Raw genomic sequence first — 26,103 nt, forward strand, 5'->3', positions numbered from 1 at the left:
ACCCCACATAGTCTCCACCGCCAACCTCAGCTACGAGCTAAATCTGTATATTCATCAATGACGTCTCAAATTTTTTATAAAAAATTATTAAAAAAAAATAAAAACGCCAACGCGGCAACCAACCATGCGCGTACTTTCTCTCCACACCAAAATTACCAACTTCGCCGGGACTGGGGATCCCGGTCTCCAAAACGGTCCACTCGAACTCTCAAAATTCCACCTCCCTCACGGCATAACCGTTAACTCTCTAGGCGAACTTCTAGTCGCCGACACCCAAAACCATTGCGTCCGCCTCATCGACCCCTCCTCTCGCCTGGTCTTTTCCCTTCGAGACTGCAAACCCGTCGTCGACAACGAACCCGATAACCCCTACTCCATTGTCGTTTCGTCTAATAATTCCCTCTTCTTCTCAGACTACAAAAAAAAATCTATTCTCGTACTTCCTAAACAAGAACACACCACACACGTCGTCTTCGGCCCATTGTCCTCGAGCGACCCCTTTTCCCCCCGCGGCCTGTTCCTCTTCCAAGACCAATTCCTCTACTTCTGCGACTCTGCCAACCACGCCGTCTACGTGCTGAACCTCAACAACCACCACCTAGACCTCGTCTCTGGCCAACCCAACGTCCCAGGCTTCCAAGACGGCCCCGTCGAAAAAGCCGCCTTCAACTTCCCAACTCACCTCCTCGTCACCCCCGAAAAAACCATCTACATCTCCGACACCGGCAACCATGCCATTCGCAAAATCTCGCGCGGAAGAGTCGTCACCATAACGGGCTCTGGAAAGCCCGGATACCTAGACGGCAGCGTACACCGCGCCCTCTTCAACTTCCCACACGGCCTGCACTACAACCCGAACACCCACAATCTGCTCGTCGCGGACTCCGGAAACAGCAAAATCAGACTCATAACCAAAGAACAAGTCTACACTCTGTCCTCCGAGGTCAAACCACCTGGACTTTCTGCCATTCAAAAATCGCTCTCCGTCTGCCAGCTGAACTTTCCCACTTGCTTCGCCTCCTCAGCCTGCGGGGACATCTACCTGTCAGACACCCTAAACAACTGCATAAGAAAAATCGAACTCCCTCCCGAACTCTGGACGAACCACCAACCCAACCTGCACGTTCATCCACCTCGGTGCCACCTCTCCAAACGGGCAAGCGTAGGGCTCGAACCCAGAAGCCCGCCCCGTCTCCAAATAGAACCGGTCGCTCATTCCCCCAAATCGCCCGCTCGCGAGCCCTCCTGCCAAACAAAAAACGACCACGCAAAAAAAACCTTTAAAACAACCTGTCAAAGCCCCTCGGTCCCAACCCGCCCCATCTCAAATCCAACCTACCGCCTCTGCATCGACCAACCCTCGGACGCATCCCCCAGGACCTTCGGCTTCTCCTGTAAACTAGGCCTCGGGCCCGCCGGCCACGTCGACGACTTTGTCGTCGGCGAACTGAAGCGACTCCTCGGCCACCCCGATGACCCCCCAGCTCTCCAAGACGCGCTCGACACGTGCGGCGAATACTCGCGCATCGCGGTTCGACTCTCTCACGCCACCATGTTCTACAAACTGATAGAAAAGTCGTACCTGCAACACCAACAAAACACCCAGCACTCGAACAACGTCCCCGACACGTGCTCCGACTACACCATTCAAATGGTACTGACAAAACACAAGTGGCACCTTCACGCACCCATTTTATACGTACGCTGCCCCTCCCTGCTTCTGCCACACACGGCGCTGTCCTTTTCGCTTCTATCCGTCTCGTACGACGCGATAAAAGCGTTCTTTACCTACGTCTACGCCGACATCGTCCCGTCCATCGAGGTAAACTGGAGACTTTGGCTCGAACTCAGGGTACGTGAGGGAACGTGACACGCTTTTTTTTTCAGCCATGTTCATAGCGACCACGAGCCATCTGTGCACGCCCCCGCCGCGTCCCTGACCCCCTTCGAATCCGGCACTGCTCTCCCCGGATGCACTGTGTCGGGCACAGTGTTCGTTGTGCTTTGAAATTTGACAGGTCCTCGACGCGTCGACCTGCCATTTTTCGACCCCGCTCAGAACTGTTTTCACTGACGTCCCCCTCCTACCGAAATCGCGACGAGCGCTCTAGATCGTTGCTTCCACGTGCTGCCTCGTGGCTTTCGGGCGCTTCTGCGCGTCGACTCTACTCTATCTGTTCAAAATGCACCCCCTAAAGCCAGAAGAACACATCGAGTGTCTCCTGTACGCCTTGGATACAAACACCCTGGACGTGGTCAAAATTTCTGTGCGAACGATACTAGAGCGCCGAGGGGAGTTCGCGGAGAGTTCGCTGTCGCCCCTTCTTCCTTACTATGAGGGCGTCTTCGCGCACCTCAAGGAAGAAGTCAAAAAGCCAGATTTGGCACCGGCCGAGACGCACAATTTCCGGTCCACCTTGTGCACCAGTCTCCTAGACGACTTCAGCCTGCTCCTGGCGTTCAATCAACGTTCCAAGCACTTCCAACTGCCTAATCCGCCGCCGTTCGTAGACGTCGTGCTCGCCGTTGAGGACGCCCACTTCCCTTGTCACCGATGCATTTTGGCGGCCCAATGTAGATACTTCGAGCGCGAGTTCCTGGACTTTTCCCGCGAATGCAGAACGTGGACGTTGCCGAAGCCAGGACACGAGGGACACCTGTCCGCCGTCACGGTCAAGTCCTTGCTGACGTATTTGTACACGGGCAACCTGCTGTTCGACGCGAGCCAAAGCAAAGAGGTATTGAAGAGCGCCAGATACTACGAGTGGATAGATGAGAGCGCGTCGGACGTCGCTCAGCAGCACTTGCCCCTGCTCAACCACTGCATGAGAGCGTCGATCGCGTCGCTGGGCGAAGAGGACCTGCTGGCCGAACTGAAGTGGGCCGTCGAGGCCAATTTCGACGCGTACGTCGTCGAGCTGGGGAACGCCGTCAGGCTGCATCCGTCTCTTTTACAACACATAGAAGCGGAGCCTCAGCTCTTCCCACGTTGGGTAGTGGAAGACGCCGCGTCCACCCTCCATCCGCGTCCAGATAAGTAGACGGGCGCGCTGTCAACGAGGAGGGCGCCAACTCCGGCACGGACGCCCGGGGTCCGACCGCTACACGCTGTACCTAATGTAAACGAAGTGAGCCAAACTTTTTTTTGCTTGCTTTTATTTTGTGCGGGGGCCGCGGTGGCAGGGGCCGCTCGAGCGACGCGCGACGTCAGGGCTCCGCCAAGACGGCGCTGGGACACACGTTCGAATAGGCGCAAGACGCGCACTTCGCGAGCGACGGAGACGCCTCGAACCTGCCGGTCTTCATGGTCTTGACAATTTCGTACAACTTGTGCTCCAGCGCTTCCAGCTCCTCTCGCGTCGGCGAGTGAGCGAAGACTAGGTCTTTGTGCAGAAGCTGTTGAAGAACGATGCGTTTCGGAATGACACCTGTCATCTTCCACCAGGCAAATGCGTACAACATCAACTGCATGTTTTTCGATATTTCGTCTTTGCTGCTGTTTTTCAAAACTCGCTTGTACTCTATTATCTCGACGTCTTCGCCCGTCACGTTCACCCGGTCCCAGCATCCTATGAGCAACACGTTGTCCAAAACCTTGACTTGAAATTTCCTCTCGGAATAGCTGACGGAGCTTGGTGACTTCTTCTTGTTGCTCTGACTCTCGATCGTCACGCGCTTCAGCGTCCGAGTCATGGCTCGAATCTCGGACCCGATTACGGGCTCCTTCACCTTCTCTAGCGCTTGGCCGACGGTCAGAGAGTCGGCCTTGGCCAATTTTTTCACGACCGCGTCCTTGACCTTTTTCTGGGCGTCCGCCTCCAGGGAGGCCTCGTCCAGCACCTGCGCGTCGCTCGCGGGCGCCTGGCCCTCCGCGTCAGCGACGAGCTTGTGAATCACCGATCCCGTCACGGAGAACACGGCCGTCTCTGTTCTGCCCGGCTGCACGTGCAGCACGTACTTTAGCAAAAATTGAAACGCGCAGCGCTCGAACACCGACAGCAGTGAAAAGCTGAGCTTCCGCGGGCGATAGGAGCACGTATGCGTGAAATAGAGCCCGCTCGGCTGCGGCGCCTGGGCGCGCTCGTCGAGTTCTAGAGCGCTGCTCTCCACCGCCTCGACTTCGGCGGACGGCCCGTCCGAGGGGTGCCGCTCTTCGTGCGCGCGGTCCGACGCGAAGAGAATGCAGTCCTTCCCGCTCAGCAGCGATTCCACCTCCAGCCGTCGGAAAGACCTGAGGTATTTTGACAGGTACGATTCAGATTGCTCTGAGACGAAAAACAGGCCGTCCGTGGCAGACTCGACCGTTTCAAGAAAGCGGTAGAGCGTCGTTTTCGCGCCTTGCGCGCTTCTCATCCCACTTCCGTTCGAAGGCGAGCCGCTCGCGTCGCCGGGTAGCTGTACAACTGTGTACCGAGAGGGCGGACGTCCACTCAGCGTATCTATGTGTGTGACTCGTACGTGGTCCTCTTTGTCCTCGTACATTTCTCTTGGGATTTCCAAGTGCCTCCACCTCGCGTAGTCCAGCAGACGGCCGACGTTCTCGATCGTCGCTCGCAGGCTGTGGCAGAGAGGGTCCACACGAGCCGGCTCCTCCGCCGCCGAGCTCGTCGACGCCTCTTCCGTCGACCCCGCCCCGCCCGAGCCGGACGGCGGCGAGTCTCCCGCCGGGCGCTCCTCCCGCGCCGGCCCCCGCTGGAACATCGCTTCGATCTCTTCCACGCACTTCTTCCACGCCAAAATCACTTTTTCGTCCTTTGAACCAACGCGCCCGCCGGACGCCTCCGCCGCGGGGCTCGGCCGCCACGCCCACTGCTCGACCACCTTGGCGACCAAGCCGGCCGGACCGACCGCGCCCTCGGTGACTACGCTCCTTGCGAGCTGCTCCAGGTCGCGCATCAGTTGCCTCACCGCGAAAATCGTAGACTTTTCGTACACTTCCTGCGCCGCGCTCCGAGCTCCGTCCCCTTCTCCGCGCTGCTCGGCCAAACCCTCCCTCGAGCGCGCCAGGTGGGCTCTCCACTTCGCGTCAAGGCACGCGCTCATCCGCGGCGCTCGACCCGCCCTCTTCCTCTTCCCGCTCCCCTCCGCGTCCACGCACTCCAGGCCCTCCGCAACCCCGTACAGCGCCTTCAGCAACGGCACCTTGTGCACGTAGTGGTGCGAAAAAATACGCTGCAAGTCGCCTCGGTGACCGACGCCGTAGACCCGAGTCAAAACCGCAAAAACGGAAGGCGTCAACGCCCCAAAAGAGGAAACCCCTCCAAGCAGCCTCGCGCCCCCCGAGCGCGAGGACCCAGCTCGCCCCCCACCTCGGCACGCGTCGCTCGACGAATCGCCGTCAACTTGTCGACCGACCTCCTGCGCAACCTCCTCCAACTCCGCCAGCCACCTTCTCAGCAGATTCAGGAAGTGCGACACCAGCGCGACCTGCGGCGTGTTCGATATGCACTCGACCAGACACGGAACACCCCTCGACTCAAGCAACTCGGCAGTCGAAACCTGTTGCGCCGAATCGTGACAAACTATCCGTATCTGCGACGCCTTCACTTCCGGCGCGCGCCTCCTGACGTAATCCACCAAGTCACACGTCGCACTCACCACCGGACTGCCCAGCACCACCGCCTTCGCCGAAGACGAGCCCGGACCGTCGACTTCGTAGCACTCCTTCGGCCTCCTGAACCGAGCGCAAAAAAGCCTGTCCGGCACCACGCTCGCCAACAAGCGCACCGAAAAACTGTGTCCACTCGCGGGGGACTCTTCGACATCCACCTTGTAATTTCGACTCCGGAACTGCACGTTCGAGCAAAGCATGCTTATCTCTCCGGCCTTGATCGGCAGCGACAACGCGACCTTTTCGCCTGTGCAAAAATCTCGAAAAAAAACGGGGAAAATCGACCAACGCAAAGGATCGTGAAGCGCCGAAAACACCGGCCGAAAACCCTCCAATGCGCGACCCCACAAACCACTCGTCGGCCCTCTCTCTCCAACCGCACCCTGCTGTCCCCTCTCGTAGGCCGTGAGCAACTCCCTCCTCTCTAAAACACCGCAATTGATGACAACCCACATTCCAAAAACCTCCACCCGACTCGTGTACACTTCAAAGTCCACGCTCGGACGAGACGCAATCCACGAATTCAACGACGCGAAAATGGAGCTCGTCGCCGGCGCCATCGCGCTCAACACCCTCGTCACCTTGAGCTGGTGAAATGTCGCCAACAAGCTCGTAAAAACCGCATCTTGCATGCCCTTCTCCAACCCCTGCAAATTGATCATGTTCATCAGCGCGACGTGCACCATTCCACCCTCCCGCTCGCACCCGCTCCCCCCAAATTCCAACTCCCTCTCGCGCCTCGCGTCGTCGCCGCTCGCCGCCGAAAGCAAGCGCCGCTCGCTACACTCGAAAAAAAAACCTGTTCACCATTTCCGGTCTGTGTCTCCTCAACGATCCAAGCTGCTGCTCCCAAAACTCCTTCTCCGTTATGAACAGCACCTGCACACCGCAAGCAGGTCCGTAGACGCCACCTTCCCGCACGTCTCGCTCCAGCGCGGATTCCAGCGCGGCCACGTAAGCGTGACTCGGCACCACCACGAAAACCTTCTCCCTCGGCCAAATGGCACTCTCCTGAAGTCTGGACGCGACCTCGCCGCCCAACGGCGGCAGCCTTCTTCTCGCGGCGCCCACGCAAACCCTCCGAGTGTACTGCAGAATCGTGCTTACGACCCTCGCCTTCGGGACAGCCGCCATGAAATGCGACTTCACGGGAAACCCCGAGCAAGAAGAAGTGAGGTACTCTCCGGCCTGCCTCTCGAGCGGCGAACGCCTCAAGCAGGACGCATCCACGACGGAATAACTACGTCCGACGCGAACTTGTACGCCAAATCCCAACGCAAGAGCAGACGCACGCGCGTGACGAAAACGCTCGGCATAAGCCCCCAGCCCAGCAAATGGCGCCGCGTTCCTCGCTCGCCCGGCAAATGGAACGTTGTTCAAACGGCGACATGGCCTGTTCTGGGTGCAACTGGGTACAAAAATTTTTGAGCGGCATTTTCTGAACTCAAAAATTACACCCATCTCCCGGAACCTTCGTCTGAGCAGACTTCAGTGCCAAAATGTCCATCTAAGATGATGGAGAGACGAGTGCAACGAGAGTCAAAAACGAAACCGATGGGCCCGGGAAAAAAAAACCTGTGGCATAAAAAAAAAATTTCGTAATTTGACAGACCTTGCGCAGACAGACAAAGCGGGCCGGCCCCCTTTGTCGACGCGCTTCCGGCCTCCCTCCCATCGTCAATTTGGCCCAGAGGTCTGCCGCAACGCAACGCTGAGCTCGTTGACAGTGAAAAAAGAAGGCGCCGTCCGCGCGAGGCTTCAAAACGGCGTTTGCAGGCGTCTCTGCCTCATCGAGCAGGGCTCAAGAAAAGGCGAAGGCGACGTTTAACCAAACAGGGGGGCGGGCTTGGCCCTCCTCTTTCAACGAGCGCACGTGCGCGCTGTACGGACGAGGACAAAATGCTCGGGAAAACGCATGCCGGACCGCCGCCAATCCAACGCCGGAGGGGGGCTCTGAGACGAGGTGCGCGTTTGGCGCGTTAAGGGACGATGAACCCTGGGGGACGCCGAAAGTTGTACCGCTTTTCAGTTATAAAAAAAGAACGCAGAATTATTTTGATTGACTTTGCATCCGGTCGCATCCAAGATCGATATTTCGACTCGAAGTGAAACCGCGCTTGGAGGCGTGATCGCCCATACCAGGCTAAGGTCGAGACAATGGATTAGGCCATCTGAATTCGCTGACGCTCGTTCGAGAGTTGAATGACCGTTACACATACACACGGGTCTGCAACAAACACAACAGAGAGAGAGGCTTGATATGAGACGTACTTTGGACGGGTTCGGTCATAGTTGGTATCCGCTGTGACTTGGCCGAAGACGACTCGCCAACCCTTTCCCACTCTGTCCGCCAGCATAACGGCTACGCGTTGTCCGCCGAGTTTGGATCCCCGTGTAGGGTAGACGTGCACGATTGTAGTGGATGGCTTGTTCGTGGCGGTGGGTGGGACGGTGGTGGTTGCTCGCCGAGGGCAGGGTAGAGAGTCTTCGATTGAGCTCGGAATGAATTTTTTCAGCTCTTTTGGCAGCTTTTGGAGTTTTTGCGGAGCGGTCTCCCCGGTGTCCGCAAGAAACGATGGCAGGTCTTTTGAGTTTGCATTTGCAGAGTGGTCGCTCGACATCATTTCGCGGACTTTAACAGACTTTTCGGATGAATCGGGGATCGACGCGACTCGTCGAATCGATCCATTTTGTCCGTTGACGGCCAAGTCGGCCAGATTGCATTCAAACAGAGGGCGCGCTTTTTCGGTGGGCTTTGTCGAGGGTGCGAAGGGTGGCGACTGCTCTATGAAGTTGAAGAGCTCGCGCGTCAGGAGGGCTTGGTTTGGTCTAGAACGAGCGGCCAAGCAGGCGGCCGTGGGGAGCGATTTGGTGGCGCATTTGAAATCCAGGGTTCTGAATTTTTTTTTTAGAGAAGAATTTGGGGCGGTCGCAAGATTTTGGAGCGACTGGTTTGTGACAGCTCGAGAGTTCATTTTTTCAGAAAATTTTTTGAGAGCGGGCTTTGAGGTTTCGAGGGTTTTGAGGGCGTGGCGTTGAGATACGAGGCGTGCGTGTTCTTTCTTGTTGGGCCGAGTAGAGGGGGTTTTCGTTAGTGCGCGAAGAGAGGAGAAGGAGGCGGGTTCAGGTTTGCCTAGGTGGAGTATTTGGCGGAGTTGATGAGTGGACTGAATGAGTGCGAGAGACACGTCCTTGGAGTTTGCATTTGAATGAGTCGCGATGGCTCTTTTTGTCATTGGGAGGTGAACGGGGGGGATCAAATGAGCAGTATCGTCGCTGTTTTTTGGTTTCGGGTGTTTGATTTTTGAAATGGTGGAGACGACGTCGCAGATTGGTGCGTTCGGCGGGAGCACCATTCTGTGGTCCAATTTGGTTAGGTATCGTTCTTCTTCCTGTTTCATTAGGAGTAGGAGGCTATCCGTCAGCCAAGCCAGCTTTACGATGTGAACGGGGGCAGGAATGCGCAGCCGGTGTTTGATCGATTCGTAATCCCCGTTGGTCAGATTTTGGACTGAGTTGATCACGAAATGGGTCGCGTATTGCTGGGCGTCTTGAAGCACCGGACACCATGACCCGCCGAAGGATTCCAACTTTTTGATCAGTTCCTCTATTGAGCCATAAGACGGCATGCTAGAATAGTACTGGTCTGGGTTTTGGCCCGATTCCACGAACCCGAGCAAGCAAATGCAACAGTGTTCTAGGAAGGGGGGCGGGCTGAAGACGTAGCTGAAAATAGAAGCATTTTTGGCGAGATAGGCGTTTTGCTGGGAGGTCGAGTGGACTGGGTTGATTGGAGCTGAAGAAATGGCCTTCGCCTCAGAAACGGCCGCTTTGTGTTGCAGGTCGTCCCGAGCGGTATCGGGATTGAAAGGGGAGGGCTCCGAAACGGGCACGCCCTCAGTGGGTCCTGATTGATCGCGCTCGCCTATAACTGAGGGATCGGCGTCATTCAGAGGTACGCCGTTGATTTGCTCCGCAGCGACTTGCAAGTCTAATCGCTCGACTGTGTAAAGTTGCCAATCTAGACATTGGTTGTGCTTGATCGAGTCATAGAGCCAAGATTTGGAGACAATTTGGATATTTCGCGCAATCGCCTGGTCACACTCTTTCCCGTATGAATATTTGGCAATTAAAACGTGGCAAGGTGATTGAGCTATTTCATGAACGAAATGGCCGCCCCGTTCGCGAACGAGAGCTTCTATTTCTGCTCTTTCCTCATTCGAGCAATGCGTCGCGCCAATCCCCAACTTCGAAAAGCACGGGGTAGCATACGCCCTCTCTGGTACGAACTCGGTTTTCTGCCATATGTCATAGAGCCATTTCGGACTCACGACGTGAATGCCTCGCCGCACCGCCTCTCGATAGAGATGCGAATGGACGGTGTCGGTCACGAGGTGAGTCGTGTCTTCTGCGAGCTGTCTGGTACACTTCCCACAGAGAAGGCGAACTATGTCGCGTACGTCTTCTTCGTTCTGAGAAGACGGTTCGTGGGCGATGACGCAGTTTTCGAGCACCCTGCTAAGTATGGGGTAATACCTCCCAGGACGGTCTTCGTCACTCACGGTGGGTAACGGTCTACGAATGACTGCAGATTCGGTCAAGCACGAGGCCCCGACAATCGGACAGCCATGTGTCAACGCCTCGTCGAATTCTGGCTGCACAAAAAAGAAAAAGAGAGGCGCAAGTTACTTTCGTCCACTTCTATGAGCCAGGCCTCTCGCACTCCTGCTGGTTGACACCCCCTGTTTCGGAGCGAGGGCACCTGTGCGTTTTTTTTACGTACGTCCGAAAAATTTTTTACCAGATGAATCACGTCCTCTTGGAACGCTGTTTGTATGATTTCTGCATCATGGTCTTTCAAGAACTCACAGCACTTGGCATAAGCGTCGCCGAAGGCTTTTGATACATGGACGCGCTGTCCCGAGAAACTGTTAGAATGTTCTATGGCGTCTTCTCCGGCGCACATCAAGGACTTTCTCATGCTGTGTGGTACCGTAGAGCGGTCGCATGCAACTCGATTCAAATAGCCAAGACATCCACAACGTAAGAGCGCGAGAGAAGACGACTGCTCGGAAACGATTTTTTTTTTTCTCTCTTAAAGATATTGTGTATGCAAGCTATTTTTAAATTTTTGCTGATGAAAGTTCGCTTCAAGTGGGTGCGCTTCACCTCTGCTTCGTGCACGTGCTGAAGGTACGCAGTATTTAACACGCAGCATGCAGTCGGCATAGAAGGATGCTATAGGTAATTTACGTCTGAAGTTTTGGCCCCTGTATGGAACGGGCAGTTTGATGTAACTTTTTAACACTGACTATGCACGCGATGTAACCGCACAGCCGGATAAGCTCCCGATAGATATCTGCTGACTTCCTTTTTCTTTCCATGTCAGGCGCTGCAATCAAAGCATCGACACAAATTGGATCCTTAAGAAATTAAAAAAAATGCATAATTATGCGATCTGCCAAAAAAAAACAGCATTTAATATTTCTATTTGATTGGAATATGCGTCGAGTTTTCTGCCTGCTGATGCTTCTGGCTTGTATTCATGCAATAGCCTATGCTAATTCTGAATTGGATGCTACAGATCCATGCGTGGAAGTCTACAAGTCAACAGACTTTCCGGGGGTACTACTTCTAGATCAGACCTTAAAAACTACTTCCGAGCAAACCAAAATTTGTGTTAAATGGTATCACGATAAAGAGCGAACAAGTTATGTTTCAAAGTAGAAATAAACTTTATCAATTACTCTGTTGTCGCACAATATACGTTCTGCTAGTGAAATGATCAATAATAACTTTCGTGCATTTTGTTGTACCGCTCAAATGCTAACTCTTGTGTACTTTTTAAAAATATTAGAGAGCAGTATCCTTCATTTGTACAAAGAAAATTCGTCTATAACAACAACGTCCTGTCCAACTATTGGTACTATCTGGAAAATCTCAATGTTAACATCATTCATTGTATCTACTATATTTTCCATTACCTTGATTGTGGTTTACTCTATCAAAAAAAGGTATAGGGAACACTTGAAAATATATGAAAGGGCAGATATGTAGATCAAGTAATTTGAAAAGAAATTTTCAATAAAGTCGAACTTGCGCCGCTATTCTTGATTTAACTACGTATTGCAAGCAGAAATTTTTTCTGTTCACGGATTTCAGTCATCTGAAGCACTCAGGACGCTACGATCAGAAGGATCTTCAACCGGAGGAATGTAGTCGTGATATGTATTGTTTTTCAGCATATCAAAAATGTATTTGTCTGGTCCCGTTTTCCAATTTTTACTGGTGTTGATGGCTTTTGATTTTTTAGCATTTTTCTCCATCATGCTTCTGTGAACTTCTATTCCGCGACTAGCCTCCTCCGACCCGCATCCCCAAACTTCTATTGCCGATATAGAGAACTCATAGTCCGGACAAATAGGGCCTCTTTCATAGGTGTTGTCATTTGAATAACACATGCCAGACATCAAGTCTTCCTGAATGCTCACGCGGAAGTTACCTATGGAACCTCCGATGCCAATGCCGACAGGATATTTCATAGTCATATGTTTCTTGACATACAAATAAGCGAAATGCTCCTCACCCAAACGAAGCGCTCGGCGGATTGCAAAAATGGGCGCCAAACCCCACAAAACGCAATTCGAATCTCCAATATAATTGCAAGAAGTCATCCAATATTTGTTCATATACAGGCCAAAAATGAATTTCTTCTCCGTCAAGACAATCAACAAAGTCGGCGCTGTATACCCTAAAACGTGGTGGATGAGCCGATTCAGAGAGTGGCCGTGCTTGGATGAATTGTACAGCAATTTGAAATTTGGCACTCGTCCGAGATCCAAAAAATTCCTAAAAGTCCAAGAAATAATAGGGTTCCACAAGTTAGAGTACTCCATATCTACTGGAACCGGTTGAACAGAGAGTCTGTTATATTCTTGCTTTATGATTGCAGAAGTGGGATTCAAAAGCTCGCCCAGAACTTCCAATCGAATCAAGTTTTGAAGGGTTGTTTCCAGCTCTGGTACATATGTTGAAAACCAACTTTCTGCTTTTTTTAGCGACAAATTGCTAGATTTCTCGTCATATTCTGCAAACATACTATTAACGATAGCGATCAAGATGTTGACCGATGCATAAGCACCCTGCGATTTCTTCCATCTGTTGTGTTGTTTTTCACTTTGTACTACATTATGCTGTGCATCTTTCGTATATTTCGGTACAGCATAGGACAGATTACATTCAACTTTTGCTTTTTCCGGAATTAATGTGTCTCCATATATCACGTCAACGTTATCTTGATGCAACTCTTTAACTCTTCGACGGTGACGAGTCGGCTCTTGAACACGTTCTGGAATCTTTTCTTCAACTTGTTCCTCCTCCTTATTCTTGTTGCTCGTCAAGTATCCGCGTTCTTTCATCATCTTTGTTTCCCTTGCATATACAAAGTCTGCCAATGCAATTGCGTGCCATAGTAAATCTATGATGTCAGATGCCGCAATCTGATATTCCTGCCTCTCTTCCATATAACTTACGTACAGGCGCAAAATAAATTGCAGCCTCGAAACTCCAGATTCGCTTACCAAATAGTACATTCCCTTTACATACTGCTCCTCACTCAGAATTGAGTTTGTTGGTAAAACCTTGGAAAAGTTGATCCCATCTTCTTTGTAACTAATAGAGCACAGACCATAATAGAACAGCACGCCGAAATTGTACAAATTGGACTTGAAATTTTCCTCTGAATAAATCTCAAATTCATTTGGCACCACTATGGGCTCTGTTGGAAAGCTCAGATGTTTCTAAGAGAAGTGTCAATGTCATACCGTGTAATTATTCTTGTATAAAATGTACAAGTTTTTGAAACCGATTTCGCCATGCTTGTTGTAAATAGCGTACAAGAAAAGATTTCAAATCTTTGGCACTCTGATACTTTCTTCGTAGGAACTCGATGTGTAAGTTTACTGAATTTTGGTCCTGAGCTTGTTTCTTCAATGATGATCCCATATTGCTGCACACCTTTTATACTTGACAAGGTGAGTAGGTTTTTCCGAACAAGTTGTCGGAAATTTTTTGTTATAACGATTGATGCAATTCTATTGTTCTGATTTTCATAATTTGTTAAAAACATTTTAAAAAATTTTCTCATACTGATCACAGAGTTGCATTTTCACATATTTCTGCTCATTTTGTATTTTGCGCATCGTCTTCATAGAACGCGTCACTCATCATGCAGTAATTCGCACGTCAAAAGTAGTTTTTTGACCGGTGCATGCATCCTCGCCCTTGTTCGTAAAGTATTCTTCTTCAGAGGAGATATTTTGGTTTGTTGAGTTTTTTCTTACAATACTGGTGGAGACAACAAGCCGTAAAAATTCAACTGAGGTTATTTGTCATGGTCCAATTCATCTGGCTCGGGTCCTCTCGAAGAAATGAAAAATCAGGGTTGACAAGACCAAAGGGGATAGTTGGGTCTATGAAATACTTTCAAAATTATCAAAAAACAGGTTTTCGATTTTTTTTTTTTTAGTTCACCTTTCGATGTTTGAAGAGGCCAAAAGGGCGGCAGCCAGATTGGCCGTCGATGAGTGCATCAAGGATAAGATGGTATTGAGAATTTGCACTTGAATTACTGTACCAACCTTGTTTTATATCGAGTAACAGAAGTCGTATATCCGTTTTAGGTGATCGGGATCGGTTCCGGAACGACAGTCATCTATGCGGTTCAAAGGCTTCGAGAGCGGGTTGAAAAAGAGAACTTAGACATTGCTTGCATCCCCACGTCTTTTCAATCCAGGCATTTAATCTTAGAAAATGGTTTACATCTCTCCAGTTTGGAACAACATCCCGAAATTGATGTCACTATTGATGGTGCAGACGAAATAGATGCCCGTTTTAATCTAATTAAGGGTGGCGGGGGATGCTGTACTCAGGAGAAGATAGTGGCAGCTTATTCTAAGCAATTAGTGATTATTGCCGACTCGAGAAAAAAAAGTACTTATTTGGGACAAAAGTGGAAAAAAGGCATCCCAATAGAAGTTCTCCCATCGGTATATGTCCCCGTCATAAATAAATTGGTGTATTTAGGTGGAGTAGCTAAACTCAGAAGTGCCGTGGCCAAAGTTGGTCCTGTCATAACTGATAATGGAAATTTAATCATTGATGCCGAGTTTGGTGTCATCGAAGATCCAGGTACTCTAGAACGAAAACTGAAGGAAATTGTGGGCATTGTGGAGACAGGACTGTTCATAGATATGGCTTCTGAAGTCTATTTTGGTAATGTGGACGGATCTATAACACACCATAAAAGTCGTACCGGGGAAATTGTTTAGATGTCAAACTTTTTTTTTTATCTACTGCGCGCGTTCTGGAATTATTCTGACGAGGGCGATGCATTTTACCTCTCCAGATACTTGAGAGGTGAGAGCTAGTTCGACGAAAGGCTTCGTTGCAAAAACATTATACATGTCAGGTTAGCTATCGTGACGACAAAAAGTCTGCCATAGATATTCAAATAAAAAAAAAATCGAATGGAAAATTTTTTTTTAGTCAGAAGCGAATCGCTATTGATTTAGTTTCCAGTAGATCGTTGTATGTATATATGATGTCTTCAACTTCGGAACTTGTAGTTTGTTAGGTTAGAGGTGATCAGATACTCGACTCGTTCCTCATAGCTGCACATATCATTTACTGACGTCCGAGCCTGCTTTTCGTGATAAGCAGTTGCCATTCGCATTTAGGGGCCTGCTAAGATGGTCAAGAAGTCGAGGAAACATAGAGGACACGTATCGGCTGGGTTCGGCCGCGTTGGTAAACACCGCAAGCATTCTGTACGCTTCTTTTTTTTTTTGAGCCTTAAAAAAAAAATCGCTGACCTTTTTTTAGGGCGGACGCGGAAATGCCGGTGGATTGCACCACCACCGAACGTGGTTCGATAAATACCACCCAGGTTATTTTGGAAAGGTTGGCATGCGTCAATTCAATTATCATGCAGACCGATACTATTGTCCCATTATCAATGTAGACCGTCTGTGGGGAATTTCAGGATACGACGTATCGGATTTTCCAGGACCAAATGGAGAGGCACCTGTGATAGACGTAACTCGATATGGATACTTCAAAGTGCTGGGCAATGGACAGCTGCCTAAAATACCAATAATTGTTAAAGCAAAACTTTTTTCGAAAAAAGCTACTAGAAAAATTCGTGCAGCTGGCGGTGTTTGCCTGCTTACGGCCTAATTAATTTGTGTCTGGATTAAAAAAGACTGTTCAATATATCAGCACCGCTAAAGATTTTTTTAATCAAAATACACAGTTAAATCGCCGAATAAAACAGCCAAATAGGCATCAATGGTGCACGCCGACGAAGTCAGTTTCTTGTAGAAGTCCAAATTTTCTTTACAAATAATTCTTCGAACTTTCCAACTCAGCTGCTTGTTTTCCTCGATGGCGGCTCCTTCTTGACACTCTACGTACTCTTTCAGCGTGAAACCGCCTCCGAACGCCATCGGAGTCTCGTTCCACAAATTGACCAAGTCTTGACCACCAAGCGCGACTTGTTCCTTCACTGGCCTTCGCAAATCGCCTAATCTGCACTCATCGTCGCAGATCATTCTGTCCGATTTCGCTCTCTTGTTGTGCGATGCAAACCGATGCAGCGCGTCCAAAGAGGGGTCCGTCGAGTCCGGCATTTCGACCTCAAAAATGTCATAATAAGAACGTTCATCTTTTTGTGCGTTGATTTGTACCGGCTTTTCGAACGAGGCGCATTTGTTTCTCTTCCACTCGATCCAAAGTTCTTCGTATTTCGTCGACTCCTCCAGGGATGCAGCGAAGGTCGCTCCGTCCGGGGGGGTGCGTTGGAGCAAGTTCTGCACGCGCGTCAGCAGCTTCTTTACCGTCTCTTCCTGCGCGTCCGTCAGCTCAGAGGGAAAGGCTCCGTGCTGCCGCGTGGGCGAAGAGGTCTGCGCCTGCTCGGGGGGTTGCTTTTCCCCATCGGGAGTCGCCTGCACCGTGGAAGTGCGCCGCAAAGAGTGCAAGAACAAATAAAATTGTACCAAAACGCATTTTCGAAAAACGGGGTCCAAAATCTCCAACTGAAGCAGCTTTGGGCTCGTCAGGTACTTCGGAAATAGCCTGGCGCTCTCTTCCGTGTACACGGATTGAATGGACGCCTTGATGCTCCGATCCGCCTGCCCCTTCTTTCCAGGCGAGGGGTCGAAGTACTCCTGCACTTTGGCAGCTGTCAGTTCGAAGACCTTGAGAATCTCGCAAAAGTGAGACGACAGCGCTTCCAATTGCTTCGTATCCCTGACGGAGGGGTCTCCTGAGTTGTTGTGAACGAAGTCCACCAGCTTCCAAAACCGAGTGTAAAACGCCGCGTCGACTTTCTTGACTTCCTCCTCCATGATCATCGAGCTGACCATCGGCGTATCGCCGTCCAGGCTCTTCTCGTACTTGGTCGTGTTGCCCAAGTTCAGCTTCCCCTTCTTGTTGTATCCGGAGGGGTGGGACAGGGGTATGACGAAGGAAATGTACGACAGGATCTGGCCGCACAAAACCGCGTCCTCGGATTTGTTCAGGCGCTTGAGCAGCGTCTGAAAGCACCGAACGAGAGGACCCGTCTCCTTCTCGGAGATGTTGGAGGCCAGCGTCGGAATCCAGCCGCAGTTCCGCTCGATCCAGCGGAACCAGTAGGCCGCCTTTTCGCAGGGCAGACACTCGAACAGGTCTTCCAGCAGAGGAAAGACTCGGCCAAAGTTGATCCGCTTGTTGGACACGAGCCAGCCGAGCAGCTTCAAGAGGCGCTCGACGTATCGAACGGACGGCGGCATTTCTTGAGAAAATGAGAAGTCCTCGTCTCCCAGCTTGGCGAGCAGCGTGAGCAAGAAGCCGCGGAGCACCACGTCGTAGAGACTGGGGCTGGCCGACAGGCTGGGCAGGTTGGCGTCGAGCCACTCCGAGGAGATCGAGGAGAGGTCCTTCACGTCGTCCAGGGGGTTTTCGTCGCTTAAGACCACCGTTTCGAACGAGGCCTTTTTCGTCACACAAAAACACGTTACTTTTAAGCTGCAAAGCCGCTCTACACACAGGCCAACACCGCATCATACAAATAGCTTGGCTTTTTGCTCCGCATAGGACAGCTGGTTGGCGTCGCGCCCATTCTCAGAGGACGCTTCCATTTCGCGGTCCGAAAAAAAGTACCTTTTGCACAGACGAAGGGACGCTTTTGCTCGCGAGCGGCTGCGCGCCGCTCCGCTTTTCGCGCTCGGCGACAAAAAAAAAAAAAAAAAGACCACACGACAAATCACACTACAGTTTGCCGTAGCGGCGCACGTCGATGAACGCGTACCTGCGCCCTCTCCACCGCCTGCCTCGCCCTTCGCTCCACGCCTGCCATCCCGTCCCGCGCACCCATGTCTGGGATCTATGTATCCGAGCCGGCCACTAGGGGAAAGGTGACCTTGGACACCACACTCGGTCCCATCGACATCGAACTTTGGCCCAAGGAAGCGCCCAAGGCTACGCGCAACTTCGTCCAATTGGCCCTCGAGGGCTTCTATAGCAATTGTTCCTTCCACCGCTTCATCCCCTCCTTCATCGTCCAAACCGGCGATCCAACCGGAACGGGCCTGGGAGAAAACACCACGATTTATGCAAATAACGAGACTTTCCCTCTTGAGATACATTCGAGACTTCACTTTTCCCACCGGGGCATCGTCGCCTGCGCCGGCACCCCGACGGACTCAACGCGAAACGCGGCGCAGTTCTTCATCACGCTGGACAAGACCCTCGAGCTCGAAAAAAAGCACACAATCTTCGGAAAGGTCGTTGGCGAAACGATCTTCAACGTCCTTCGCGTCAACGACCTGCAGACCATTCCCGGGAAAAACGGAGACCGCTTCGTAAACCCACCTGTCATTCGGTCCGCGCACGTCGTCTGGAACCCGTTCGACGACCTGTTCCCGCGAGACATCGCGTTCCCGCACGCGTTCAAAGAAGCGGAGATCGCCGCCGCGCCGAAGAAAGCCTCGACCAAGGCCGTCAAAAACTTCGGGCTCCTGTCCTTCGGCGACGAAGCCGAAACCGAGGAGACGCACCACGCCCTCCGCGCCCCGAGCAAGGTCACGGTGGCCCCCTCCAGAGCCGGCTCAAAGCCGCCCGCTCGGGACCGCGCGGACAAGAGCGCGCAAAGGCGCGACGGTTCGCCTCCGGACGCGCCAACCGTCGCGAGAGAGCATCTGGCCGAAGACGATCGGGACTCGGCGTGGGAGGCCGGCATGCTGCAGAGGAGCCAAGAGTGGAAGAGAATCGAGAAGAAACTTGATCGGAGGGCCGAGCGCAGGCGCTTGGCTCGGCAGAGCTTGGTCGAAGAGCGCGCGCCCGAAGCGAGGGCGTCGGACGAAGACATCGCGCTACCTCGGTTTAGGAGGCACAAGCCGACTTCCGACGAGCCGCTGCAGGCTTCTGGCCTTCCAAAACGTCCAAAAAAGAAATTCGAAGAGGATCGCTTTCTCGCTCGCGTCTCTGCGTTCAGCGCCTTGCTGTCGGGCGCGACCGAGAGGAACAGCTGGCGCACCGAGCCGCTCGTGTTCGACGAAGACAAGAGGTCGCCGCAGCCGGGTGAAGAGATCTACGAGGTCTACGATCCCATGGCTCCCTCCTCGCGAAACAAATAGGCAACTACGCGCTCTGGTTTCACCGGAAGTAAGCACTCAGTATCTTCGTCTTCGAGGGGCAGTCCTCCGAAGAGAAGGCGCCGGCAGCCTTCTTGACCCGTATGATCATCGTTGATGGATCTTTGGTGAGCTGTATAGAACAATTTCTCAAATCGATTTCTTCTTGAAATTTGATTTTTTTTTCGAATTTTGTATTTACCTCTTCCAACATGTTGACCTGCTCGTCTTGGTGAACGGGCAGAGACGGGAGCTGGCCCAGGATGGTCAGAATCTTCTCTTCCAGGATCACGTCGGCGGAGGTCCCCGTGATGGCGCGGACGTAGATCAGGAACTCCGTCTCGTTCTCGCCGAGGTAGCTCTCTACGGGCACGTTCGTGGCGGGCTGTTGTTCCGTGGTGATCGAATAGAAGTCGGCGAGGCGCCTCTTGCCGGCGTCGGGCGCGGGCGCGCTGTTCTGCTCGCCGCTCCCGCACTCGCCAGCTGTCAAAGAGGTGACATTTAGAGTGCTGTTCATTGACGTGCCCCCAGAGGGCACTCTTGGCACGACTTCGGCGGTGACATCCGCGGTGGCGGGTCCGCCGGAGCCGGCTGGGGACGGCATGCTCATCGTTGGATTCGTGATTCTGAACCTTCCTCTCACTTCTGGCTGAATTCTTTCTCTTCTCGTAGCGTCGTTGTTCGTCGAGTTCACGGACGTAATCGGTATTTTCAGCGTCACCCTCTGGACCTGCCCGGCTTCTAGCTGCCCCGACAGGCCGCCGCTCTCGCTCTGCGCCGACGCCTTCAACGCCGGGTTGCCCAGGAAGTCCCCGCCGCCCGCCGCGCCTTCCGACTGCGCCGACAGGCCTCCGACTTGCTCCGCGCTCGCGGGCAACTCCGGCTGAAGTTGGCCGTACTTTTCTTGGGCCTGCGCCCTCCGCTTCTCGACCCTCTGCTTCGTCTGGCTCTTCAATTGGTATATCTGGACGATCGCGGGCCACCGATCCTCAATCGACTCCCCCCTGCCGAAATAGCACTCAAACATGTACTCCGGGTCCGGCGCGTTTCTGAAAAAGGGGTGCGCCCTCAACTGGGCAACCGTGGCGCGTCTGGACGGCTCCCTCTGCAGGCACATGCCAACCACCTCCTTGAATTCCGAACTCGACGCCCAATAAACCTCGGACGTCAAAAACAAAGAAGGATCCTGCACCACGATGCACGACTGCTGCTCCGACGGGTCCTGCTCCAACGGCGACAACTCCCCTAACAACAACTCCAACATGGTCACGCCCAGCGCCCACACGTCAACCGCCGAACCCGCCGAAGCTGTCAACGGCGCCGCCAAACTAAAGTCACCCTGCTCGCCCTCCACGGCCCTCAACAACTCCGGCGCCATCCAATACAGCGCCTCCTTGAAGACGAACGCCTGCTCCTGCAAGACGCTCGGAAAGGTCAACATCTGAAGCTGCGCACCCATCCTCGAATCCATGACAATGTTCTTGCTCCTGAGGTCTCTAAACACCCTTCCCTGACCGTGGTACCACTCCAACGGCCCCAATATCTGCGCCACTATCGCCCTTATCAACTGCTCGTCCAACCCACCGCTCGGATTCGCGAACGTCGCCAAGTCCTTCAAGCACCCCTCTCCCCACTGCTCGCGGTCGTACACTATCCACAGCGCGTTCTCCACGAAAAACAACGTGCCGCTCGTCAAGAAGCCCCGCCTCACCCCACACAGCTCCACAATCGCCCGAGCCCTCTGAAGGAACAGCTTCTTCTCGAACGGAAAATTCGCGCTGTACATCTTAATGACCACCTCCTTTCGACTATTCTTGACTCGGGCTCTTCGAAGCCCGCGCGCTCAGTTAGAGCCAGCCGCCGCACCTCCAGCGTGTCCGCACGCCACGCCCTACAAAAAAAACGTACATCCACGTGTTCAGGCCAACTTCGCGAAACCGAGGGCGTCAAAAAAAAAGCTCGCAGAACAAAATGCAAAAACCGAGATTTCGTACTTTTGCATGACTTTTCATACTGATCGGGTAGAACAGGATACGCGCTTTGTATCTGCTATGGGGGACCGAAAACTTAGTACTGTGCCCTCTCCGAAAACAGAATCGCGGACTTCTGCCGCCTGGGACTCCCTCGCGGCCTCTCTCCCGCGCAGCTCAACTCCTCGTTCGGGATCAACCAGGGCGCAGTCCAGCGAACGTCACACCCCCCCTCCTTGAGCGACGGACTTACCTCAACATCTGCACTTTCCGACATCTTTCTCTCACATGCGCGCATATCCGCGCACCTTAGAACGTCTGAGTGGCGCGCGACGCTCGAAAAAGTTTTTTAGAGTCCTCGAAAAAATTTTCGGTACGACCATTTGCGTCGGCGCAAGGTCCGACGCGCGGCGAGCGAGGCGCGAAGCGGACCACGCGGCGGGACCGCCGACGCGTCGGCCCTGCGACACGGCACCGCGCCCTCGGAGGTCTCCGTTCGACCGAATTCTGGCTGTATGGCAGACGGACACCTTTTCAACGTCAATTTTTCACAGAGGCCGAAAAATTTTTTTTTCCCTCGCGAACGTGCAGTTCAAGTTCTGAGAGCAAACATGCGCATCGTGATTCAGAGAGTGAGCTCCGCAAAGGTGGAAGTCGGCGGAGAACTGATTTCCTCTATCGGAAGGGGACTGTTCGTTCTGATTGGCATTTCCAGAACAGACGCCAAACCAGATGCAGATTTCATGTATGCTTCCTTCGTTTGCGACTTCGCGTCACTCTGTCGACGCCTCTTTACTGAGGATGCTGTAACTTAGGAGAAAAAAAATACTGAAATCAAAATACTTCGAGGATGAATCCAAAAAATTGTGGTCGAAGAGCGTTGTCGACCTCGGCTTAGAACTTCTCCTCGGTACGACATGCGGCCGTCCTCGGAACTCACTCCGCGCGCTGACACACAATGTTCGACCGTCTAGTTAGTCAATTCACGCTGTATGCAAATTTGGGCAAAGGTGCGCCTTGGCAAATTTTTCCTTTTTTTTTTTTTTAGACAACGCTGACTCTTTTGCAGGAAACCGTCCGGATTTTCACCGGGCGATGCCCTCGGCCCAGAGCAGAGATTTTTACGAGCAGTTCGTTGAGGTACGAAATTTTGCCGCCGACGCGGGCTTCGCGGCAACTTCGGTATCCGAGCGCTGTCTGACATTTGCAAAGGACATAAGAAAGGATTACGATTTTCTGAAGGTCAAGACTGGGAAATTTGGCCACGAGTCAGTCTGCACGATTGTTAACGAGGGACCGTGCACGATTCAAATCGATTCCAGAGACCACATCAAGGATCCAGCCCAAAGCAACCCGTAGCCTCGTAGTATAGAGGTCTCGATGGAGACTCAAAAATGTTAAAAAAAAAAAAAAAATGAATCTGCGAATCGTCGTCATCTAGCTCATTCCTTTTGTAACGCTTTAGTATGTTATTTAGTCTCAGAGAAAAAAAAATCATGTATTTGCGGACGCATAAAAAGCATCTCTGAAACAGAGACGGTGCCATAGCTCAGAGCATTCCCTCTTGTTGCGCCATTCTTTTTTCGTCACCCTTCTGCGGTTCGCAATTTTTTTTGACGGCCTCTACCTGCGAGCCCCGAGCATCGCGGTAGCTGTTTCAGTAGCCGTTTCGGTAGCCGCTCGTCTTCCTAACGCTTTTTTTTGTTCGGCCAGAATTTACCGAGATGCGCTACGTAGCCGCTTACCTTTTGGCGTCACTTGGGGGAAACCCGAGCCCCGATGCGGACTGCCTCAAGAGCATTCTAGACTCCGTCAGCGCTCCAGTCGACGAGGTCGCGTTGGAAAAGGTCATCTCGGAACTTCAAGGCAAGGATATTCAAGCACTTATTACACAAGGAAAGGAGTCTCTCGCCACAATTTCGAGCGTAGCGGCGCCAGCGGCCCCGGCAAGTTCCGCTGCTCCGAGCGGCCCCTCCGAAACCAGCGCATCAGAGGCCGAAAAGAAGAAGGTGGAGGAGTCCGACGACGACGACATTGGCGATCTAGCCCTTGATCTTTTCGGAGATTAAACGTCACGACATTCTCTATTGCAAATATAAACCCTAAAATTTCGAAAAAAAACCCCTCGCATGATACGGGTACGACGCGCAAAGATTGAGCGTGCGCGGTATTCCTGAGCCGGCGCACCCTCGAAATTCGGCGTCGGAAGCGACAGAGCGCGCGGAAAAGTTTTTTTTTTTGGACCGGGAAACCCAACGGACGCGGTGACGGCGGCGACGGACGAATCGGTACACTTCTATATATAGCGTCTGCTCGTCACTCGGTTCCCTCTTATTTTTTTGTCGATAACGTAGGATTTTTTTTTTTTTTTTTTCAAACTGCATAGTTGCTTCTCTCCCTCCGTGCACGTCTGTGCATGGCTATGGTTATTCCACAACAGTCTCAGTGGGAGAGTAAATCCTGACTATAGGTAGTTTGGCCGATGAGTGGTGGAGCGGATGGCGTACAGTGGAACGCGCCCTTGTCGTCCTCTACCTCCAACAACCAACATCCCCCAAATTCGGGCCAGGCTCCCCAACTGAGATTTCAGAACTTGCAAAATAAGGAGTGGATCAGAACGATCGATGCGTTCGAGATACTCGACGTGTTGGGCGAAGGGACCTTTGGGTACGTTTTTTTTTCCCGCTTTGAATAGGTGGTCCCTGGCTAATAAGAGTTCTTTAGGAGGGTTTTGAAGGGGAGAGACCGCGCCACGAATGAACTGGTCGCGCTCAAAAAGATCAAAGACGAGGTCGGTGTCGATGGCGTACGTTGTCTTCCAAAAGGCATTTTTTTTTTCTGCCGAAGGAATCGGCACCTTTTCTCTTCGACTCCATGACGGTCTGAGGCGCTTCAGAATCGGGCCGCTCGCATTTTCCGAGCTCGGCGGGCGCATATCTTTTCGTTTTTGACGCGGTTGTGTAATAATTCTGTATTTGCGACTGCACGTGCGTTTGCAGTTTCCCGTCAGCGCGCTCCGAGAGATCAACATTTTGAAGAAGCTGCGCGACATAAAGAAGACGGACAATGTCGTGCTCCTCAAGGAAATCATCACCTCTAGAGATTCGTCGAATCAACAGGACAAGGGACACATTTTCCTCATTTTCGAGTACATGGACCACGATCTAGCGGGCCTGATGGAAATGCATTACGACCTCGTTTTCAAGCCGGAGGTGATCAAGTGTTACTTTCAGCAGCTGCTCAAGGGCATATACGACCTGCATGTAAATCGCATACTGCATCGAGACATCAAAACGAGCAATTTGCTCGTCAACAACAAGGGCATATTGAAAATCGCCGACTTCGGTCTGGCGAGGCCCCTGTGTTCTACGATGACCGCCTACACCGCCAACGTCATTACGCTCTGGTACCGCCCGCCGGAGCTGCTGATGTGCGACGAGAACTCGAAAAGGGCCAATTACACGACTCACGTAGACATTTGGAGCGCGGGCTGCGTTTTCGCGGAAATGCTGTTCAGACGGTCCCTCTTTAAGGGCCAGGACCGACTCGAGCTTCTGGAAAGGATATTTTCGATCCTCGGCACCCCCACGCCCGAAACTGCCCCCGAGCTGCTCTCTAGGGAGGATTGGCGCGACTTCAAGCCAGAAAAAATTTACGTACCACAACTGCAAAGAATGTGTACAGAACGAAATTTCCCCCCGTACACCTACGAGCTCCTGAGCGGCTTGCTGGCCTACGACCCCTCCAAGAGACTGCGCGCCGCAGAGGCGCTGGACTCCGACTACTTCTGGAAGGAGCCACTGCCCTGCAAGCCGATAGACATCCCGCCCTCTACCTCTGCTCACGAATACGACGTCAAAAAGAGAAAAGAGATGAAGCAAAGCCGACATCCCCCCTCGTCGCAGCAGCCTGCGCAGACGCGCCTCTATCGCCAGCCCATGATCTATCCGCCATACACCTGTCACCAGTATCCCCCGCCGCCCATGCAGCAGTTCCAACAGCCCTATTCTTCTTCTTATGCGCCCTATCACCAGCAGTACAAGTCCTCGGCCACCGGGCAGGCGCCTCGACGCACCTACCAGGCCCGCCCCGGCACCGCGCGTCAGGGCTATCGCCAACCCTACGTCCAGCGAGCCCCGTGGGAAGGGTCGAAGAGGTCCTACCCGCCTCCCGAGCAACAGGGCCACCAGTCGCTGACCCCATCGCAGTCGAAAGAGAGTCAAGAGGCAAATTTTTCTCGTCGCCACCCACCCTCCTATCGAAGCGTACTGGACCCGTCCGCACCGCAGTCGGATCACTCTGGCAGCAGAGAAGGCGCCCCCGTCCCCGGCGGCGACTCCATCCGACTCAAACGGATACAGAACAGCAACTGCGCAGTCTAGCGGCCCCCCTCCGTCTAAACGACCCAAGTCGGACGACCCCGCCGCCCCCCGAGCGAAAACCCCTCCCACGACGCAACCGCCGAAGTGAACGGACGAGCGCGAAACGCCCCAAACGGTAGACCCCCCAGCGACTCGCCCAATTTTGACTCCGTCACGCACGCGCGTGTGTGTATACATATGTAATTGTCGATAGCACGTGTGCGACACACAGCCATGTAAAAGAGACGCATCTCTCTCGCGCAGGCTCCCTCCTCGACGCCGCCCCTCGAGAGATGGCCGCGCAGTGCCCCCCCGGCGCTCGAGCGGTTGCCGGGGAGCCAGCGAGAGATACGCTTTTTTTTTTTTTCGCACACACACACCCGCGCGGCAGTCACTTTTCTTATGCCTTTCTGAAGACCGTCTCAGAGAGGCACCGTTCGACCGACGAGCATCGCGGCGAGAAAGCGCTGTACAGGCGGGGCTGCGTC

General features: G+C 52.8%; 10 protein-coding genes and 1 long non-coding RNA gene across 13 annotated transcripts; 7 read left to right on the forward strand and 4 right to left on the reverse strand.

The window, feature by feature from the left end:
* Window positions 1-109: 109 nt before the first annotated feature.
* On the forward strand, window positions 110-3,138 carry LOC126320569 (uncharacterized). Of its 2 annotated transcripts, none has more exons than XM_049994030.1 (2): window positions 110-1,852; window positions 2,112-3,138. In XM_049994030.1, exons 1-2 carry the CDS (start codon window positions 125-127, stop codon window positions 3,039-3,041), a joined length of 2,658 nt encoding a protein of 885 aa, XP_049849987.1. In that variant the 5' UTR covers window positions 110-124; the 3' UTR covers window positions 3,042-3,138. The 2 variants fall into 2 exon arrangements, with proteins under 2 accessions (XP_049849987.1, XP_049849988.1); XM_049994031.1 differs by having other exon boundaries at window positions 110-1,699.
* On the reverse strand, window positions 1,106-8,541 carry LOC126320570 (uncharacterized). Of its 2 annotated transcripts, none has more exons than XM_049994033.1 (2): window positions 3,326-5,088; window positions 1,106-3,114 (listed from the first exon to the last, which is right to left on the reverse strand). In XM_049994033.1, exons 1-2 carry the CDS (start codon window positions 5,041-5,043, stop codon window positions 3,102-3,104), a joined length of 1,731 nt encoding a protein of 576 aa, XP_049849990.1. In that variant the 5' UTR covers window positions 5,044-5,088; the 3' UTR covers window positions 1,106-3,101. The 2 variants fall into 2 exon arrangements, with proteins under 2 accessions (XP_049849990.1, XP_049849989.1); XM_049994032.1 differs by lacking the exon at window positions 1,106-3,114 and adding an exon at window positions 7,883-8,541 and having other exon boundaries at window positions 3,140-7,754.
* Window positions 8,542-10,451: 1,910 nt separating this feature from the next.
* On the forward strand, window positions 10,452-11,901 carry LOC126320576 (uncharacterized). The gene is made up of 3 exons (XR_007558144.1): window positions 10,452-10,804; window positions 11,001-11,321; window positions 11,469-11,901. It is a non-coding gene; the product is annotated as an uncharacterized LOC126320576 (long non-coding RNA).
* Window positions 11,064-13,695, reverse strand: LOC126320575 (uncharacterized). Its single transcript, XM_049994040.1, has 2 exons — window positions 13,508-13,695; window positions 11,064-13,410 (listed from the first exon to the last, which is right to left on the reverse strand). Exons 1-2 carry the CDS (start codon window positions 13,613-13,615, stop codon window positions 11,770-11,772), a joined length of 1,749 nt encoding a protein of 582 aa, XP_049849997.1. The 5' UTR covers window positions 13,616-13,695; the 3' UTR covers window positions 11,064-11,769.
* A 454-nt stretch (window positions 13,696-14,149) lies between these two features.
* On the forward strand, window positions 14,150-15,103 carry LOC126320582 (ribose-5-phosphate isomerase-like). Its single transcript, XM_049994046.1, has 2 exons — window positions 14,150-14,215; window positions 14,293-15,103. Exons 1-2 carry the CDS (start codon window positions 14,150-14,152, stop codon window positions 14,938-14,940), a joined length of 714 nt encoding a protein of 237 aa, XP_049850003.1. The 3' UTR covers window positions 14,941-15,103.
* A 31-nt stretch (window positions 15,104-15,134) lies between these two features.
* Window positions 15,135-17,886, reverse strand: LOC126320603 (uncharacterized). Its single transcript, XM_049994075.1, has 2 exons — window positions 17,719-17,886; window positions 15,135-17,643 (listed from the first exon to the last, which is right to left on the reverse strand). The coding sequence occupies exons 1-2, from the start codon at window positions 17,788-17,790 to the stop codon at window positions 15,907-15,909; spliced, it is 1,809 nt and encodes a 602-aa protein (XP_049850032.1). The 5' UTR covers window positions 17,791-17,886; the 3' UTR covers window positions 15,135-15,906.
* Window positions 17,719-21,572, reverse strand: LOC126320602 (serine/threonine-protein kinase 3-like). The gene is made up of 4 exons (XM_049994074.1): window positions 21,508-21,572; window positions 21,279-21,333; window positions 21,193-21,211; window positions 17,719-21,110 (listed from the first exon to the last, which is right to left on the reverse strand). Exons 1-4 carry the CDS (start codon window positions 21,550-21,552, stop codon window positions 19,307-19,309), a joined length of 1,923 nt encoding a protein of 640 aa, XP_049850031.1. The 5' UTR covers window positions 21,553-21,572; the 3' UTR covers window positions 17,719-19,306.
* Window positions 17,931-21,104, forward strand: LOC126320604 (spliceosome-associated protein CWC27 homolog). The gene has a single exon (XM_049994076.1). It carries the CDS (start codon window positions 18,025-18,027, stop codon window positions 19,285-19,287), a length of 1,263 nt encoding a protein of 420 aa, XP_049850033.1. The 5' UTR covers window positions 17,931-18,024; the 3' UTR covers window positions 19,288-21,104.
* A 277-nt stretch (window positions 21,573-21,849) lies between the features above and the next one.
* LOC126320605 (D-aminoacyl-tRNA deacylase-like) lies at window positions 21,850-22,711 on the forward strand. The gene is made up of 5 exons (XM_049994077.1): window positions 21,850-21,999; window positions 22,070-22,164; window positions 22,229-22,264; window positions 22,324-22,394; window positions 22,467-22,711. Exons 1-5 carry the CDS (start codon window positions 21,866-21,868, stop codon window positions 22,611-22,613), a joined length of 483 nt encoding a protein of 160 aa, XP_049850034.1. The 5' UTR covers window positions 21,850-21,865; the 3' UTR covers window positions 22,614-22,711.
* A 267-nt stretch (window positions 22,712-22,978) lies between these two features.
* On the forward strand, window positions 22,979-23,323 carry LOC126320549 (60S acidic ribosomal protein P2-like). Its single transcript, XM_049994005.1, has one exon. The coding sequence runs from the start codon at window positions 22,979-22,981 to the stop codon at window positions 23,321-23,323; it is 345 nt and encodes a 114-aa protein (XP_049849962.1).
* A 306-nt stretch (window positions 23,324-23,629) lies between these two features.
* LOC126320552 (uncharacterized) lies at window positions 23,630-26,057 on the forward strand. Its single transcript, XM_049994008.1, has 3 exons — window positions 23,630-23,921; window positions 23,979-24,060; window positions 24,254-26,057. The coding sequence occupies exons 1-3, from the start codon at window positions 23,737-23,739 to the stop codon at window positions 25,634-25,636; spliced, it is 1,650 nt and encodes a 549-aa protein (XP_049849965.1). The 5' UTR covers window positions 23,630-23,736; the 3' UTR covers window positions 25,637-26,057.
* The last annotated feature ends 46 nt before the right edge of the window (window positions 26,058-26,103 follow it).

This window comes from Schistocerca gregaria, unplaced genomic scaffold (genome assembly GCF_023897955.1).
Source record: "Schistocerca gregaria isolate iqSchGreg1 unplaced genomic scaffold, iqSchGreg1.2 ptg000728l, whole genome shotgun sequence".
NCBI classification, from domain to species: Eukaryota; Metazoa; Arthropoda; class Insecta; order Orthoptera; family Acrididae; genus Schistocerca; species Schistocerca gregaria.